At 32.0% G+C, this 15,401-nt stretch overlaps 1 protein-coding gene and 1 long non-coding RNA gene across 3 annotated transcripts in view; one reads left to right on the forward strand and one right to left on the reverse strand.

Annotated features, from left to right (window-relative positions):
- Nucleotides 1–15,401, forward strand: part of LOC127730439 (heat shock protein 60A-like) — a 100,177-nt gene that overhangs the window by 3,854 nt on the left and 80,922 nt on the right. For both annotated transcript variants that reach the window (XM_052238860.1, XM_052238859.1), the window contains exon 3: nucleotides 7,557–7,809. In XM_052238860.1, coding sequence (XP_052094820.1) covers nucleotides 7,557–7,809 — 253 coding nt within the window. The remainder of the gene's footprint in view (nucleotides 1–7,556; nucleotides 7,810–15,401) is intronic.
- LOC127730462 (uncharacterized) overlaps nucleotides 4,665–15,401 on the reverse strand; it is an 85,867-nt gene continuing 75,130 nt past the window's right edge. Inside the window, exon 2 of the long non-coding RNA XR_007995115.1 lies at nucleotides 4,665–4,977. This is a non-coding gene — a long non-coding RNA (uncharacterized LOC127730462). The remainder of the gene's footprint in view (nucleotides 4,978–15,401) is intronic.

Genomic DNA, 15,401 nt, shown 5'->3' on the forward strand with positions numbered 1-15,401 from the left:
ACTGATGCAAAAAATCAAACAAAGTCGTAAAAAATGCAGTTTTTATACGCCCTTTTATGGGACGTATTATGGTATACTGCTGTCCGTCCGTCCGTCGTCAACATGTCGGACATTAATTCAAAAATGCTTTAACCAATATGCATGAAACTTTGGTGAATTGTTTATTATACGACCGCAAAAAAATTTTGTGGTCGTATATTGGTATGACGTTGGCGTCGTCGTCGTCGTCCGAATACATATTGGTTTTTCGCACTCTAACTTTACTTTAAGTGAATGGATCTTTTTGAAATTTGACCATAAGGTTAAATACCACAAAAGGAAGGTTGGGATTGATTTTGGGGGTTATGGTACCAATAGTTAAGGAATTAGGGGCCAAAAAGGGGCCAAAAATGAGCATTTTCTAGTTTCCAGACAATAACTGTGGAACGGTGTATGGATCTCTCTGAAATTATACTACAAGTTTCCATACCACAAAGGGATGGTTAGGATTTGCTTTTGGGGGTTATGGCTCAAACCGTTTAGGAATTAGGGGCAAAAAAGGGGGAAAAACAAGGTTGTCCTGGTTAATGGACAAATACTTTAGTACAAAACATAATTTAAAGCAGTGTAAGGGAGATAAATCAAATACATCATTGAAATTATCTCCCTTACACTGCTTTTAAATTATGTATAAAGTAATGGTTAATGAACAATAAAGATAATCTAAAACAGTGTAAGGGAGGTAATCCAAATACAACGTTTTGGTTACTTCCCTTACACTGCTTTTTAATTATGTTTAAAGAAATGCATATTTATAAAGGAAGACCAGTAAAAATATCTGCAAATGTTTTCATCTTTTTTTTTTACAAAAAAATCCATATGAAAGATTTGACACTATATTTTTATTAATTCTATTATAAAATAGATTAAGTTAGCACTATGGTAAATTTAAATGGGTAATTATGGTTGCCAACTCCATTGGAAATTTGAATTGAGATTATGACCATATCTTGAGGGAAAGAATTTTTTTGGGGGGAAAAGGGGGGGGGGGATAAAAAGAAATTGTGGGGGGCCAATTTTTTCTCATTTCAGATTTCAGAAATTAAAAAGAATTATTCTTCAAATATTATTTTTTTTTCAAATTTCAAATATTGAAAAATTTCAAGAAGTAATCTTTAATTGCACAGTATGGCGCATTAGATTTGTAAAATCTTTGATCACATTTATTTATTTGTTATGCCGAATCTAACAGTGTATTTAGATTTTTAATTTTGGGTCCTGTTTTTATACGACTGCAAAAATTAAAAATTTTTTGGTCGTATATTGGTATGACGTTGGCGTCGTCGTCGTCGTCGTCGTCGTTGTCGTCGTCGTCGTCGTCTGGCGTCGTCCGAAGACACATTGGTTTTCGCACTCTAACTTTAGTTTAAGTGAATGGATCTCCATGAAATTTCACCATAAGGTTCAATACCACGAAAGGAAGGTTGGGATTGATTTTGGGGGTTATGGTACCAACAGTTAAGGAATTAGGGGCCAAAAAGGGGCCAAAAATAAGCATTTTTGTAATTTTCAGACAATAACTTGTGTGTAAGTGTATAGATCTCTCTGACATTGTACCACAAGGTTCCATATCACAAAGGAAAGGCTGTAATTGATTTTGGGGGTAATTGCCTCAAAATTTTAGGAATTAGGGGCCAAAAAAGGGGCAAAAAACAAGCATTTTTCTAGTTTCATGACAATAACTTGTGTGTAAGTGTTTGGATATTTCTGAAATTGTACTACAAGGTTCCATATCACAAAGGGAAAGCTGGAATTGAGTTTGGGGGTAATTGCCCGAAACGTTTAGGAATTGGGGGCCAAAAAGGGGCCAAAAATAAGCATTTTTCTAGTTTCCAGACAATAACTTGTGTTCAAGTGTATGGATCTCTCTGAAATTGTACTGCAAGGTACCATACCACAAAGGGAAGGCTGGGATTGAGTTTGGGGGTGATGAATCATAAGGGGGTTCAAAAAATTTGGGGGGGGAGATTTTTTTTTTTTTCTTTTTTTCCTTTTTTTTTTCTTTTAAAATTTTCCATTTTAAGTTGATTATTTCTGATTTATATTTAAAAGCAAATAATAATGATATGGTAGGAGATACACACCAAACAGGATGTGTAAATTATTATATAATAAGTATTGTGCAATAGCAAGAAATTTTCAATTGCACAGTATTGCACAATAGCAAGAAATCTTCAATTGCACAGTATTGCGCAATAGCAAGAAATCTTCAATTGCACAGTATTGCGCAATAGCAAGAAATATCCAATAGCACAATATTGCGCAATAGCAAGAAATTGTCAATTGTACAGTATTGCGCAATAGCAAGAAATATTCAATTGCACAGTGTTGTGCAAAAGAAGATACTTCGTATAAATTGCTTATTTCTTGATCAATTTCAATGGGGTTTTATTCTTGAATTCTTGGGGTTCTTTAATATGCTGAATCTAACCGTGTATTAAGTTTTTGGATTTTGGGCCCCGTTTTTAAATTGGTCCACATTGAGGTCCAAAGGGTCCAAAATTTAACTTTGTTTGATTTCATCAAAAATTGAATTATTGGGGTTCTTTGATATGCCGAATCTAACCGTGTATTTAGATTTTTAATTTGGGGTCCCGTTTTTTAAATTGGTCTACATTAAGGTCCAAAGGGTCCAAAATTAAACTTAATTTGATTTTAACAAAAATTGAATTCTTGGGGTTCTTTGATATGCTGAATCTAAACATGTGTTTAGATTTTTGATTATGGGCCCAGTTTTCAAGTTTGTCCAAGTTGGGGTCCAAAATTAAACTTTGTTTGATTTCAACAAAAATTGAATATATGGGGTTATTTGATATGCAAAATCTAAACATGTATTTAGATTTTAGATTTTTGGCCCAGTTTTCAAGTTGGTCCAAATTGGGGTCCAAAATTAAACTTTGTTTGATTTCAACAAAAATTGAATATATGGGGTTCTTTGATATGCTGAATCTTACCATGTATTTAGATTTTTTATTTGTGGGCCTGCTATCAAATTGGTTCATATTGAGGTCAAAAGGGTCCAAAATTAAACTTTGTTTGATTTCATAAAAAATTGAATTATTGGGGTTCTTTGATATGCCAAATCTAACTGTGTATTTAGATTTTTAATTTTGGGTCCTGTTTTTTAAATTGGTCTACATTAAGGTCCATAGGGTCCAAAATTAAACTTAGTTTGATTTTAACAAAAATTGAATTTTTGGGGTTCTTTGATATGCTGAATCTAAACATGTGTTTAGATTTTTAATTATGGGACCAGTTTTCAAGTTGGTCCAAGTTGGGGTCCAAAATTAAACTTTGTTTGATTTCAACAAAAATTGAATATATGGGGTTCTTTGATATGCTGAATCTAAACATGTATTTAGATTTTAGATTTTTGGCCCAGTTTTCAAGTTTGTCCAAATTGGGGTCCAAAATTAAACTTTGTTTGATTTCAACAAAAATTGAATATATGGGGTTCTTTGATATGCTGAATCTTACCATGTATTTAGATTTTTTATTTGTGGGCCCGCTATCAAATTGGTTCATATTGAGGTCAAAAGGGTCCAAAATTAAACTTTGTTTGATTTCATCAAAAATTGAATAATTGGGGTTCTTTGATATGCCAAATCTAACCGTGTTTTTAGATTTTTAATTTTGGGTCCCGTTTTTTAAATTTGTCTACATTAAGGTCCAAAGGGTCCAAAATTAAACTTAGTTTGATTTTAACAAAAATTGAATTCTTCGGGTACTTTGATATGCTGAATCTAAACATGTGTTAAGTTTTTTGATTATGGGACCAGTTTTCAAGTTTGTCCAAGTTGGGGTCCAAAATTAAACTTTGTTTGATTTCAACAAAAATTGAATATATGGGGTTCTTTGATATGCTGAATCTAACCATGTATTTTGATTTTGGACATTGGACCATAATAGGTAAATTAAAAAAATTGAAGTTCTTAGACCACATTCTTTCTGTGTCAGAAACCTATGCTGTGTCAAATATTTAATCACAATCCAAATTCAGAGCTGTATCAAGCTTGAATGTTGTGTCCATACTTGCCCCAACTGTTCAGGGTTCGACCTCTGCGGTCGTATCAAGCTGCGCCCAGCGAAGCATTTTATTTAAATTGGTCTACATTGAGGTCCAAAGGGTCCAAAATTAAACTTAGTTTGATTTTGACAAAAATTGAATTCTTGGGGTTCTTTGATTTGCTGAATCTAAACATGTGTTTAGATTTTTGATTATGGGCCCAGTTTTCAAGTTGGTCCAAGATACGGTCCAGTATTTAAACTTTGTTTGATTTCAACAAAAATTGAATATATGGGGTTCTTTGATATGCTGAATCTAAACATGTATTTAGATTTTTTATTATGGGCCCAGTTTTCAAGTTGGTCCAAATTGGGGTCCAAAATTAAACTTTGTTTGATTTCAACAAAATTTGAATATATGAGGTTCTTTGATATGCTGAATCTAACCATGTATTTAGATTTTTTATTTGTAGGCCCCGCTATCAAATTGGTTCATATTGAGGTCAAAAGGGTCCAAAATTAAACTTTGTTTGATTTCATCGAAAATTGAATTATTGGGGTTCTTTGATATGCTGAATCTAACCATGTATTTAGATTTTTTATTTGTAGGCCCCGCTATCAAATTGGTCTTCATTGAGGTCCAAAGGGTCCAAAAATTAAACTTAGTTTGATTTTAACAAAAATTGAATTCTTGGGGTTCTTTGATATGCTGAATCTAAACATGTGTTTAGATTTTTGATTATGGGCCCAGTTTTCAAGTTTGTCCAAGTTGGGGTCCAAAATTAAACTTTGTTTGATTTTAACAAAAATTGAATATATGGGGTTCTTTGATATGCTGAATCTAACCATGTATTTTGATTTTGGACATTGGACCATAATAGGTAAATTAAAAAAATTCAAGTTCTTAGACCACATTCTTTCTGTGTCAGAAACCTATGCTGTGTCAAATATTTAATAACAATCCACATTCAGACCTGTATCAAGCTTGAATGTTGTGTCCATACTTGCCCCAACTGTTCAGGGTTCGACCTCTGCGGTCGTATCAAGCTGCGCCCCAGCGAAGCATTTTATATCTATTGACGTGAGCTCCATTTCGTTTTTTATAAATTTCGGATTTACCATTTCTGAGTTTTGGGGTTTTATTCATTAAAAAAGGGGGGATTTTCCAGTTTTCGGACAATAACTCAAAAACAATTTCACCATTTTGCATGAAACTTTTGTGCATTGTTCATATCTATTGACGTGAGCTCCCTTTTGTTTTATATAAATTTCGGATTCACTGTTTCCAAGTTTTGGGATTTTATTCATTAAAAAAGGGGTGATTTTCCATTTTTCAGACAATAACTCAAAAACAATTTCACCAATTTGCAAGAAACTTTGGTGAATTGTTTATTTCTATTGACATGAGCTCCCTTTTGATTTTTATAAATTTCAGAATATATATTTATGGGGTTTTATTCATTACAAAATGGGGATTTTCAAGTTATCGGACAATAACTCAAAAACGCTTTCAGCATTTTTTATGAGACTTTGGTAAATTGTTTATATCTATTTTTGTAAGCTCCCTTTTGATTTTTATAAATTTTCGATTTTACATTTCAGAGTTATAAGATTTTATGTGTTTATAGTCTGACAACACATGTGCTAAGTATTGTGCAACAGCACAGTGTATTGCACAACAGCAAAAAATCTTTCATATAACCAATTTCAAGTTCTTTGACTTCATTTAAACCTATAATATATCAAATATTTAATTACAATCCAAATTCAGACCTGTATCAAGCTTGAATATTGTGTCCATTTTTGCCCCAACTGTTCAGGGTTGGACCTCTGCGGGCGTATCCAGCTGTGCTCAGCGAAGCAGTTTATTGCTTGTATGTCAAAACTAAAGCAGTTAGCAACAAATCTGATGAGGTACAAATGATCACCTGAGGATTTATCAGAAAAATCAGACAATCCATTTAGGAGTATTCCCTGAAATGTCAATTTTGAGTTCATTTCAAATTTTTTGGCTTAAATCTTTAAACTTAAGCAATTGGAGCAATCTAAAGAAGTGTAGAATTGACCAGTCTGTCAAGGTCTATCTCCTATGGTATTTTCAGAAAAAATGGACAACCCATTTTGGAGTTGTTGCCACTGAAATGTAATTTATTTTTAAATTATCAGTTTTTGTCTCGCCTTGACGGAGTCAAAAAGCGAGACATAGGTATGCTGTTTCCGGCGGCGGCGTGAACGATGTATTAGTTTGTGATTAGGTCTAGTTCATGGTGTACCACTAGTGGTAGGTCAATGATATTTGGTATGCAGTTGTATTACCATTGAGATTATTTGGCCCCGCCCCCTCAGTCAAGATCTATTGACTTTGAAACTTTTCATAGTTAACATGTATTAGTTTGTGATTAGGTCAATTTATGGGGAACCACTAGAGGTAGTACAATAATATTTGGTATGCAGTTGTATAAGCATGGGCATATCTCATTTCCATGGAGATTATTTGGCTCCGCCCCCTTAGTCGTGGTCTATAGACTGAAAATTTTGCTAAGTTCACATGTATTAGTTTGTGATTAGGTCAGTTCAAGGGGACCCATTAGTGGTAGGCCAATGTTAATTGGTGTTCAGTTGTATAAGCATTAGCACATCTCATTTCCATGGAGAATATTTGGCCCCGCCCCCTCAGTCATGGTCTATTTACTTTGAAACTTTTGCTTAGTTTACATGTGTTAGTTTGTGATTAGATCAGTTTAAGATGAACTGCTAATGTTAAGTCATTGATATTTGGTATGCAAATTTATTGGCATTTGCAAGTATCGTTTCCATGGAGATTATATAGCCCCACCCCTGATCATGGTTCATTGACTTTGAAACTTTTACATAGTTTACAAGTTAATGTTTGTGTTAAGGTTTGATGAAAGGGATCGACTTATAATAAGTCAATGGTATTTGGTATGCAGTTGTATAAGCATTGGCACATCTCATTCCATGGAGATTGTTTAGCCATGTACCTTCAGTCATGGTTCATCGACTTTGAATATTTGCATTACTTACACGTTAAAGTATTGCAATTTTAATTTCAACATTTGCATTATCAAAATTACAAAAAAGGCGAGACATATCTCTGTGATAACAGTTTATTGGTTATTATCTTGGAAGCCTCTTGTTTTTATTTGATCAACACAACTTAAGTATCCTTATCAGATCTTTAAATCAAATCCAGTATTACATTTACCTATATTTCTGGTTAGCTGCCATTTGTCAAAGTTCTTTTTGTCAGATATGTTTTTACTCTGTTTTTACACAATACATTTGTACATGTTGACAGTTTTGGGCATTAAGCTATATATAGCTAGCTGTTGAACAAGAAGAATATTGCTGTCAGGAACAAAACTGGTGAAAATATAATTTGAGCATTTCTCAGTGAAGTTGCGAGTCTGCTCTAAAAAATCAGGGTTGGTCATTGTACAATAAACACACACACTGTTTTTTTTTTCATAATTCTAAAACCTTCATTTCAGGGACGAAATGTAATCATTGAACAAAGCTGGGGGTCTCCAAAAATAACAAAAGATGGAGTTACAGTTGCCAAATCTATTGAACTAAAGGATAAGTATCAGAACATAGGGGCTAAACTGGTACAAGATGTGGCTAATAACACCAATGAAGAGGCTGGAGATGGAACTACCACAGCAACTGTACTGGCCAGATCTATAGCCAAGGAAGGGTTTGAAAAGATCAGCAAAGGAGCAAATCCAATTGAAATTAGACGAGGTAGATTATTTGACTACATGTACAGGAAGGTTATGTACATGTTACCGTATTGATCACTTTTGATACATTATACAGTTGAACATGATTGTGTTGAAAACTCTTGACAAATCGACGTACAATGTATTTTGTCAGTCCCAGTAAATTCCTGTTTTGCTCAGTGTTTTTAGTCCCCCTACCGACGAAGTCGAAAGGGACTTTAGGTTTGCACTCAGTCCTTCTGTCTGTCTGTCAGTTCATCCGTCAGTCCGGGAAATCAGTTTTCCACTTTTTTTCTTCGTGCTTGAAGATTTTGATTTGATATTTTATATATTGTTTTATCATGACAAGTTACATTCAAGTTCAAATTTTGTTCCGGTCTGATAATTTTGTGCAGAGTTGTGGTCTTTGGACAAAGAAAATTCACTTAAATAATCAGTTTTCTATACTTTTTTTCGTCATGCTTGAAGATATTGACTTGATATTTGTTATATATATAGTTACACCATGACAAGTTATAGATCAAGTTAGCATTTTGTTACAGTACAATTAATTTTTAACTGGTAGGGGACTATGTATTGTCTCAGAATGCTTGTTGAAATTGACATTGACCTCTTTTGAGACTTAATTTCGGTTGATTTAAAATCTCTGTTAACTCAAATATATTAAAAAAGTCCCCTAGAAGAACATTAAGGAGTAAGTTCGGTAAGGGCCATATTTGACTTGATTATAAAGTTTATCGTTTCAAGATAAAAAAATGTTTGTGTTAAGCATTTTATCTGAGATAATCATTGTATTTATATGAACTAAAAAGACCCAAGTTGAGAAACCAAAATCAATAAAAGACGAATAATTATAATAAAATTGATAGCATTGTGCAGTAAAAAGATGAAGGCTTTACTGTGCCAGAAAGGAAAAAGTTGAAAATATTCCTCTAACTTTTTGTCTAGTCTCGCAACTACTTTAAATTATATTAAATTATCATTGTAGACCCATACATGTATACGCATCAAAGCAGACCGTGATATGATGTGAAAAATATGTACATCTAAGTTACGGTTTATTTTCTCATGTTTATGAAATAATTATTTTAAAATAAAACATGGAATATTGATACAGAAAGATAGAAATTAAAAACAGTCTTCCACATTCACATACAAAGTGCTCTTTTGAGTTTGGAGAATACTTGGTTCCTGGCGACAAGCTCACAACCTCGGATGAGTCGAACAATTATGGTTAGGTCTGACTATTATATGTGTTATCAGTGACCAGAAATATTATTATGCACTATTCTTCCCTGCTATAATTGTTGTATTATAGAAGGTGTTCTTAAGTGCCACATTGATAACAGGAGATTGTCTAAACATACAGGTAGTGTACTGTTTGCTTAAAACAATCTGTTGTGACATTCTATAAATGTGTAAAAAAAAATTGTACCAAGGATAGTCAAATTTTGGAACAGGGATTTAAGGAGATTGGTTTATAGAAAGTTACAATTATCAAATAAACTGCGTTTTTAGCTCACCTGGCCAAAAGGCCCAGTGAGCTTTTCTCATCACTTGGCATCGGTCGTCGTTAATTTTTACAAAAATCTTCTCCTCTGAAACTACAGAGCAAAATTTAATGAAACTTGGCCACAATCATCATTGGGGTATCTTGTTTAAAAATTGTTTCCTTGGACCCTGTCTGCCGACCAAGATGGCTGACATGGCTAAAAATAGAACATTGGGGTAAAATTTAAGTTTTGTATATTATTTTGCAAACCGCTATGAATAGAGAAAATCTGACATGGGCAAAAATGTCAGAATGTTAAGCTCTACCTATTGTTCATTTAAGTCAAAACTGTCTGACAACTTCTTGTAGGAGTTATTGCCGTTAGATAATGAATTTCACCATTGATTTTAGATAGCCTATTATCTCAAAAATTATTAAAACAAGGAATTAATTGAATCTGGAATAATTATATATTATGGAATATGAAATGATTTTGTGTATGTTGTTCTAAGCCTTAGTTATAAAATAAAATTCACAAACAGTGATGACTATTATGAAGTTATTACCAAAAATTATTATCTTCAAATTGTCATGCAAATATATGATTAAGTCTGTAATTGATGATGATCTAACCCCAAGCATGGCCAACCCTTAGTTGGAATTAATGAAATATATTATTACAGTTCAACTAACCCTTAGCCATGCGTGCATGGCTAACCCCCTTAGTTGGACTAAATGAAATATATAATTATTATTGAACTAACTCTTAGCCATGCGTGCATGGCTAACCCCCTTAGTTGGACTATATAAAATATGACATTATTGTTGAACTAACCCTTAGCCATGCATGCATGGCTAACCCCCTTAGTTGGACTAAATGAAATATATCATTATTATTGAACTAACCCTTAGCCATGCGTGCATGGCTAACCCCCTTAGTTGGACTATATAAAATATGACATTATTGTTGAACTAACCCTTAGCCATGCGTGCATGGCTAACCCCCTTAGTTGGACTTCAAAATTTTTTTGGGGTAAAAATTCAAAAAAAAAAAAAAAATTGAATTTAAATGCAAAATTACCCAAAAAATAAAATTTTGATAAAATTCAAAAAAAAAAAAAAAAAAAAAAAATTTCAAAAATTTGAAGAAAAAAATAATTTTTGGCAAAAGTCACCCATTTTTTTTTTTTTTTTGGCAAAAGAAAAATAAAAACAAATTTTGGCAAAATCCCCCCTAATTTTTTTTTATCAAAAATTTCCCCCAAAAAAGTCACCTTAGACATGCATGGTTGCCTGCTAACCTATATTTTCACATGAGTGACTTACCTTTATCCAACCAGTAGATTAATTTCTAGATGACTCCAATCTATGCATACCTTACTTGTTCTGTATTTTTTACAAATGATGAACTTTGTTGGATGCACAATTTTAAATACATCATTGCTGTAGTTATAATGTGTTTGTAAATTGAATACTAATTTTAACCTTTATCTCTGCTACTAAATACTTTGTAGTGCTAATTTTTCAACTAAATGCATGTTTTCTATGTTTCTATATCTGCCTTATTTTGCTTTGCATGCCTTGCTCACATATACTGTATAATGCATCACACTTGTAAGCCTCTATGCACCTTTTGACTATTAATCATCCTCTGTAGCATGCTTATCTGCTTGTAACATAGCTTCAAGGTGAGTGGTGTTGTATGATCTGACATATTAGTCATTAACCAGGCAACCTCAGTACAGGGGACCTGGAGGTCCAGATAAGGGGGCATATTTACAATGTGTGAATGAAAGACAATTGTCCTTTAATTTATGTACACTGTAATACTGTTTTTGAAAATTGGACCCCATTTGAAGCATGAAGTAAGTATGTTACCATATTATGTTCTACAAAAGATTTAATCAAATGTGTATACTTTTTTGATTTGACACGTAAATCTTCCGAAATAATGAGCTTCATACAAACATAAGATGTTGTATGGTGCCAATGAGACAACTCTCCACCAGAGACCAAATGACATAGAAGTAAATTGTGGCTAGGTTATCAACATGTTTTCTGGCGCTATCCCTCTTCTTAACCTGGGACATTGGTGTAAAAAATAAGAACCAAACAGTCAAAATAAGTTGAAAAGGGCTTCACTCATCCGATTGATACAAAGCACATAAAAACCTAACAAAAACTCAAAAGTCACAAAGTACAGTTTTGAGAGTACTCAGTTACTGAAAGCTATGTCAAAGCCAATAACAACTTATAACAAATCCATCTTTTTCAAAATCAGAATATCAACTCTGCTAAAATTTATAAACTTTATAAGATATCTTTTTAAGTAAATAAGATATCTTATATAGTTTATGAGATATCTTTTAAAAAATACTTAATGAGATATCTTGTAACGTATATGAGATATCTTTTTAACTTTATAATATATCTTGAAAATTGAATAAATATAAAAACAGCTTGCCATAGATATATCTTTATTGTTTTTTGGAGGAGCTAATGGCATCAAATTGCAAATTAACGATCTGACCTAAATAAGTTTAAAATGAATGGTAACACTTTTCATCAATTAGATGCTAAGAAACAACAATATGAAAATTGATAATGAAATAAATGTAGTTTATTATGACATACATGTCATAAAAGTATAATCATTTAAAGATTGATAGTACTGTCAAAATAACTTGTAGTTTGAAATTATTCAAACAAAGGTTACCAAAATCAATTTTTAACACTAGCATATTACAATATTTGTATACTCAGTAACAATTAGAACAAGCAAATTTCCCTTTCAAGTATCTTTTTCCATAATTAAAAAAAATATATGAAACACAAGACTCACAGATTTCAATATAAAGACATTATTGACATTAAGCTAGTTAAAAATAACATTTGTTTCAATTTTTTAATGTGTTCTAGGGCATAACAAAACACCCAAACAACACTTCATCAAACACCAATAACTTTAATTGTTAATTAACTGTGGTCAAGGAAACAATACACTGGAGTTGTATTCTTACATTTTAAAAAAGCTTTTGATATTTTAAATCGCTGAATTTTATTATGAAAATAAGAGAAATACAAGTTTGATACTATTTCTTTTAAATGATTCAAATCATATTTATCAACAAGTTCTCAAAAATGAAAATAAACAATAATTTATTGTATGTAACAAATACAACATGACAGGCCAATAAAATAATTATCACAGAAATTTATCTATAGTCTAAATTAAGGTGGTACCTAACACCTTGACTAATATTAATTTGGCTCGTTTAATTTTCATAAAATTTTGACAAAATGTTTACTTTGACCCTTTGACAAAAATATAAAAATTTCAAAAAATTTGAACCAACCACTTTATCAGAAAAATTTCATTGGTTATATAGCAGTTTAACAAACACTAATTTTGATCATTGAGAAGCTTAATATTTCCTTAACAATACAACGTAATTAAAACGTTTAGCTGGTTTTTACAGAGTTATCTCCCTGTAGTGTTAGGTACCACCTTAAGGGTCCGGAAACGGTCATATTTGCCAGTCATGTCCTAAACTAAAAGTCCATATATTTATCTTGTACATCATTATAGAAATATTTTTATGATACATACCACTTAGTCTGTATGTTCTTCACATTTTGTTAGCATAGTTAGTTGTATATATGTATATACTATATAATAAGATGAGTTATTTATAGGGTCTCAATGAAGATTATTATTGTACTAAGTGATGTTACCCTCTTTAAATGAAATATTCATTATTTATCATGATATTATTATTATGATTAAGATCCATTGATAGGAAAGAGTAAATATAACTTCTGATTTATGCACTTATCTTAATCAAATCCCAAGCTATTATCAATCTGAACGGAATGGTTTTTATACATTATAATTCAATTAGTTTCATAAAATCTTTCAAAATAAACATTATTTCCTAAAATTCTGATTTTTTCAAGGTCAAAGTTTTAACCAACAACTCATGCTTAATAAATCTGCTATATTTTCAATGTGCGACCTCTAAGTCATCACTGATATGCGATTGTTTTTTTTTTAAATTCATTTCAGTTACCATAAATTCAAAAATTACTGTGTGCATTTATTTTTGCAATTTTTTGAAGAATGGACAATAATGCGAGTTTAATTTAAATGTGATTTTAGGAAACGCTACATACAGATAGATGTATTTGATATCAGTATGCAAGTTCTTATTTCTGCCTTACTCAAGTAGCCGCATTATTCACATTTATAAAATTTTGTCTAAATCAAAACTAACGCCCCTTTAATATAACATAGTTCTATTAACAATATTTGTCTATTTTTTCTTTAATGGCCTTTGGGAGACACTTTGCTGATGTCAAAAGAAATCCTTGTGATTTGACCTCTTCCCTTGATACCATGTCTGTCCAAGGTTCTCGTTTTCCCTTTTCTCCTTTTACTTGTCTGGTACAAGGTGTCCAGGACGAAGTCTTGCTGCCTTTGTACCAATGCACCTGTACAGACTTTTCTAAAATGGACAAAATCTTTCCTACTTGCGGCCATTCTCCGGCATATAATCCACAATCAACAAGGATCATTTGCCCAGCTGTTAATACTGGTATTTCTTCTGACGTCTTCTTTAATTTCTTTCCAATAATTACCTGAAATGAAAAATAACTAACTATCATTTCTGCATTAAACAATAATTTAATTTTGGATGTAACACGTCTTCTGATTGGCTGAAAGTGTTTTGTCTATCAGCTCATAGACATAATTTTGTCATGTGACCGCGACATCATCAACGTTTTTATCATGATTTACTCCTTTTTAGAATTAAATTATAAGAAATGACTTTAATATTTTTTCTGTCTATTCGAAATAACATAAAAAATGTCGTGCACACTTTTAAATAACCCGCTACGCGGGTTATTCAGTGTGCACCATATTTTTTATGTTATTTCGAATAGACAGAAAAAATATTGCAGTCTTTCCTTAAATAGAATATAGTTTACATTTAACATATCTTTGTATTAAAATTATTTTGTTTAAATGCCAGTACTGTAAAAGCTGGGACAAAAATTAGTTCTAAATATATTTTTCAAATCACTTAAAACTTCTATATATCATAGATCTGCCTCATTCACGTATAATTATTGCCCGGTTGTACAAAGTCCAAAACCGGGTTATAGTAGGGCGATGTTGTGCAGTGATTGATTGGTGTTGAACGCCACTTTCAAGACTATTGTGCTATCTCTTGGCAATTAGTTTTTATACGCCCGTTTACGGGACGTATTATGGTATACCGTTGTCCGTCTGTCCGTCCGTCCGTCTGTCCGTCCGTCTGTCCGTCGTCAACATGTCGGACATTAACTCAAGAATGCTTTAACCAATTTGCATAAAACTTTGGTGAATTGTTTATATCTATTGACGTGAGCTCCCTTTCGTTTTTTATAAAATTTAGATTTTACGTTTCCGAGTTATGGGGTTTTATTCATTAAAAAAAGGGGGATTTTCCAGTTTTCGGACAATAAGTCAAGAATGCTTTCACCAACTTGCAAGAAATTGTGGTGAATTGTTTATATCTATTAACATGAGCTCTCTTTTGATTTTTATAAATTTTAGATTTTACGTTTCCGAGTTACAGGGTTTTATCCATAAAAAAAGGGGGGATTTTTCAGTTTTCGCACAAAAACTCAAAAATGCTTTCAGCAATTCTTATGAAACTTTGGTGAATTGTTTGTATGTATTGATGTAAACTCTCTTTAGAATTTTATAAATTTTACATTTAACATTTCTGAGTTATGGGGTTTTATTCATTAAAAAAAGGGTGATTTTCCAGTTTTCAGACAATAACTCAAAAATGCTGTCACCAATTCTTATGAAACTTTGGTGAATTGTTTATATCTATTGATGTAAGCTCCCTTTTTATTTTCATAAATTTCTAATATGGCATTGAGAATTAATTGAACTTTATTTGTTTATAGTCTTGACAACAGATTTACTAAGTGTTGCACAACAGCAAGAAATTTTTAATTGAATATAAATTCAATTCATATAACCAATTTAAGTTCTTTGAATACATTTATTCAGAAACCTATAATATGTCAAATATTTAATTACAATCCAAATTCAGACCTGAATCAAG

The sequence above is a fragment of the Mytilus californianus genome, unplaced genomic scaffold, assembly GCF_021869535.1.
Source record: "Mytilus californianus isolate M0D057914Y unplaced genomic scaffold, xbMytCali1.0.p SCAF_2, whole genome shotgun sequence".
Lineage (NCBI taxonomy): Eukaryota > Metazoa > Mollusca > Bivalvia > Mytilida > Mytilidae > Mytilus > Mytilus californianus.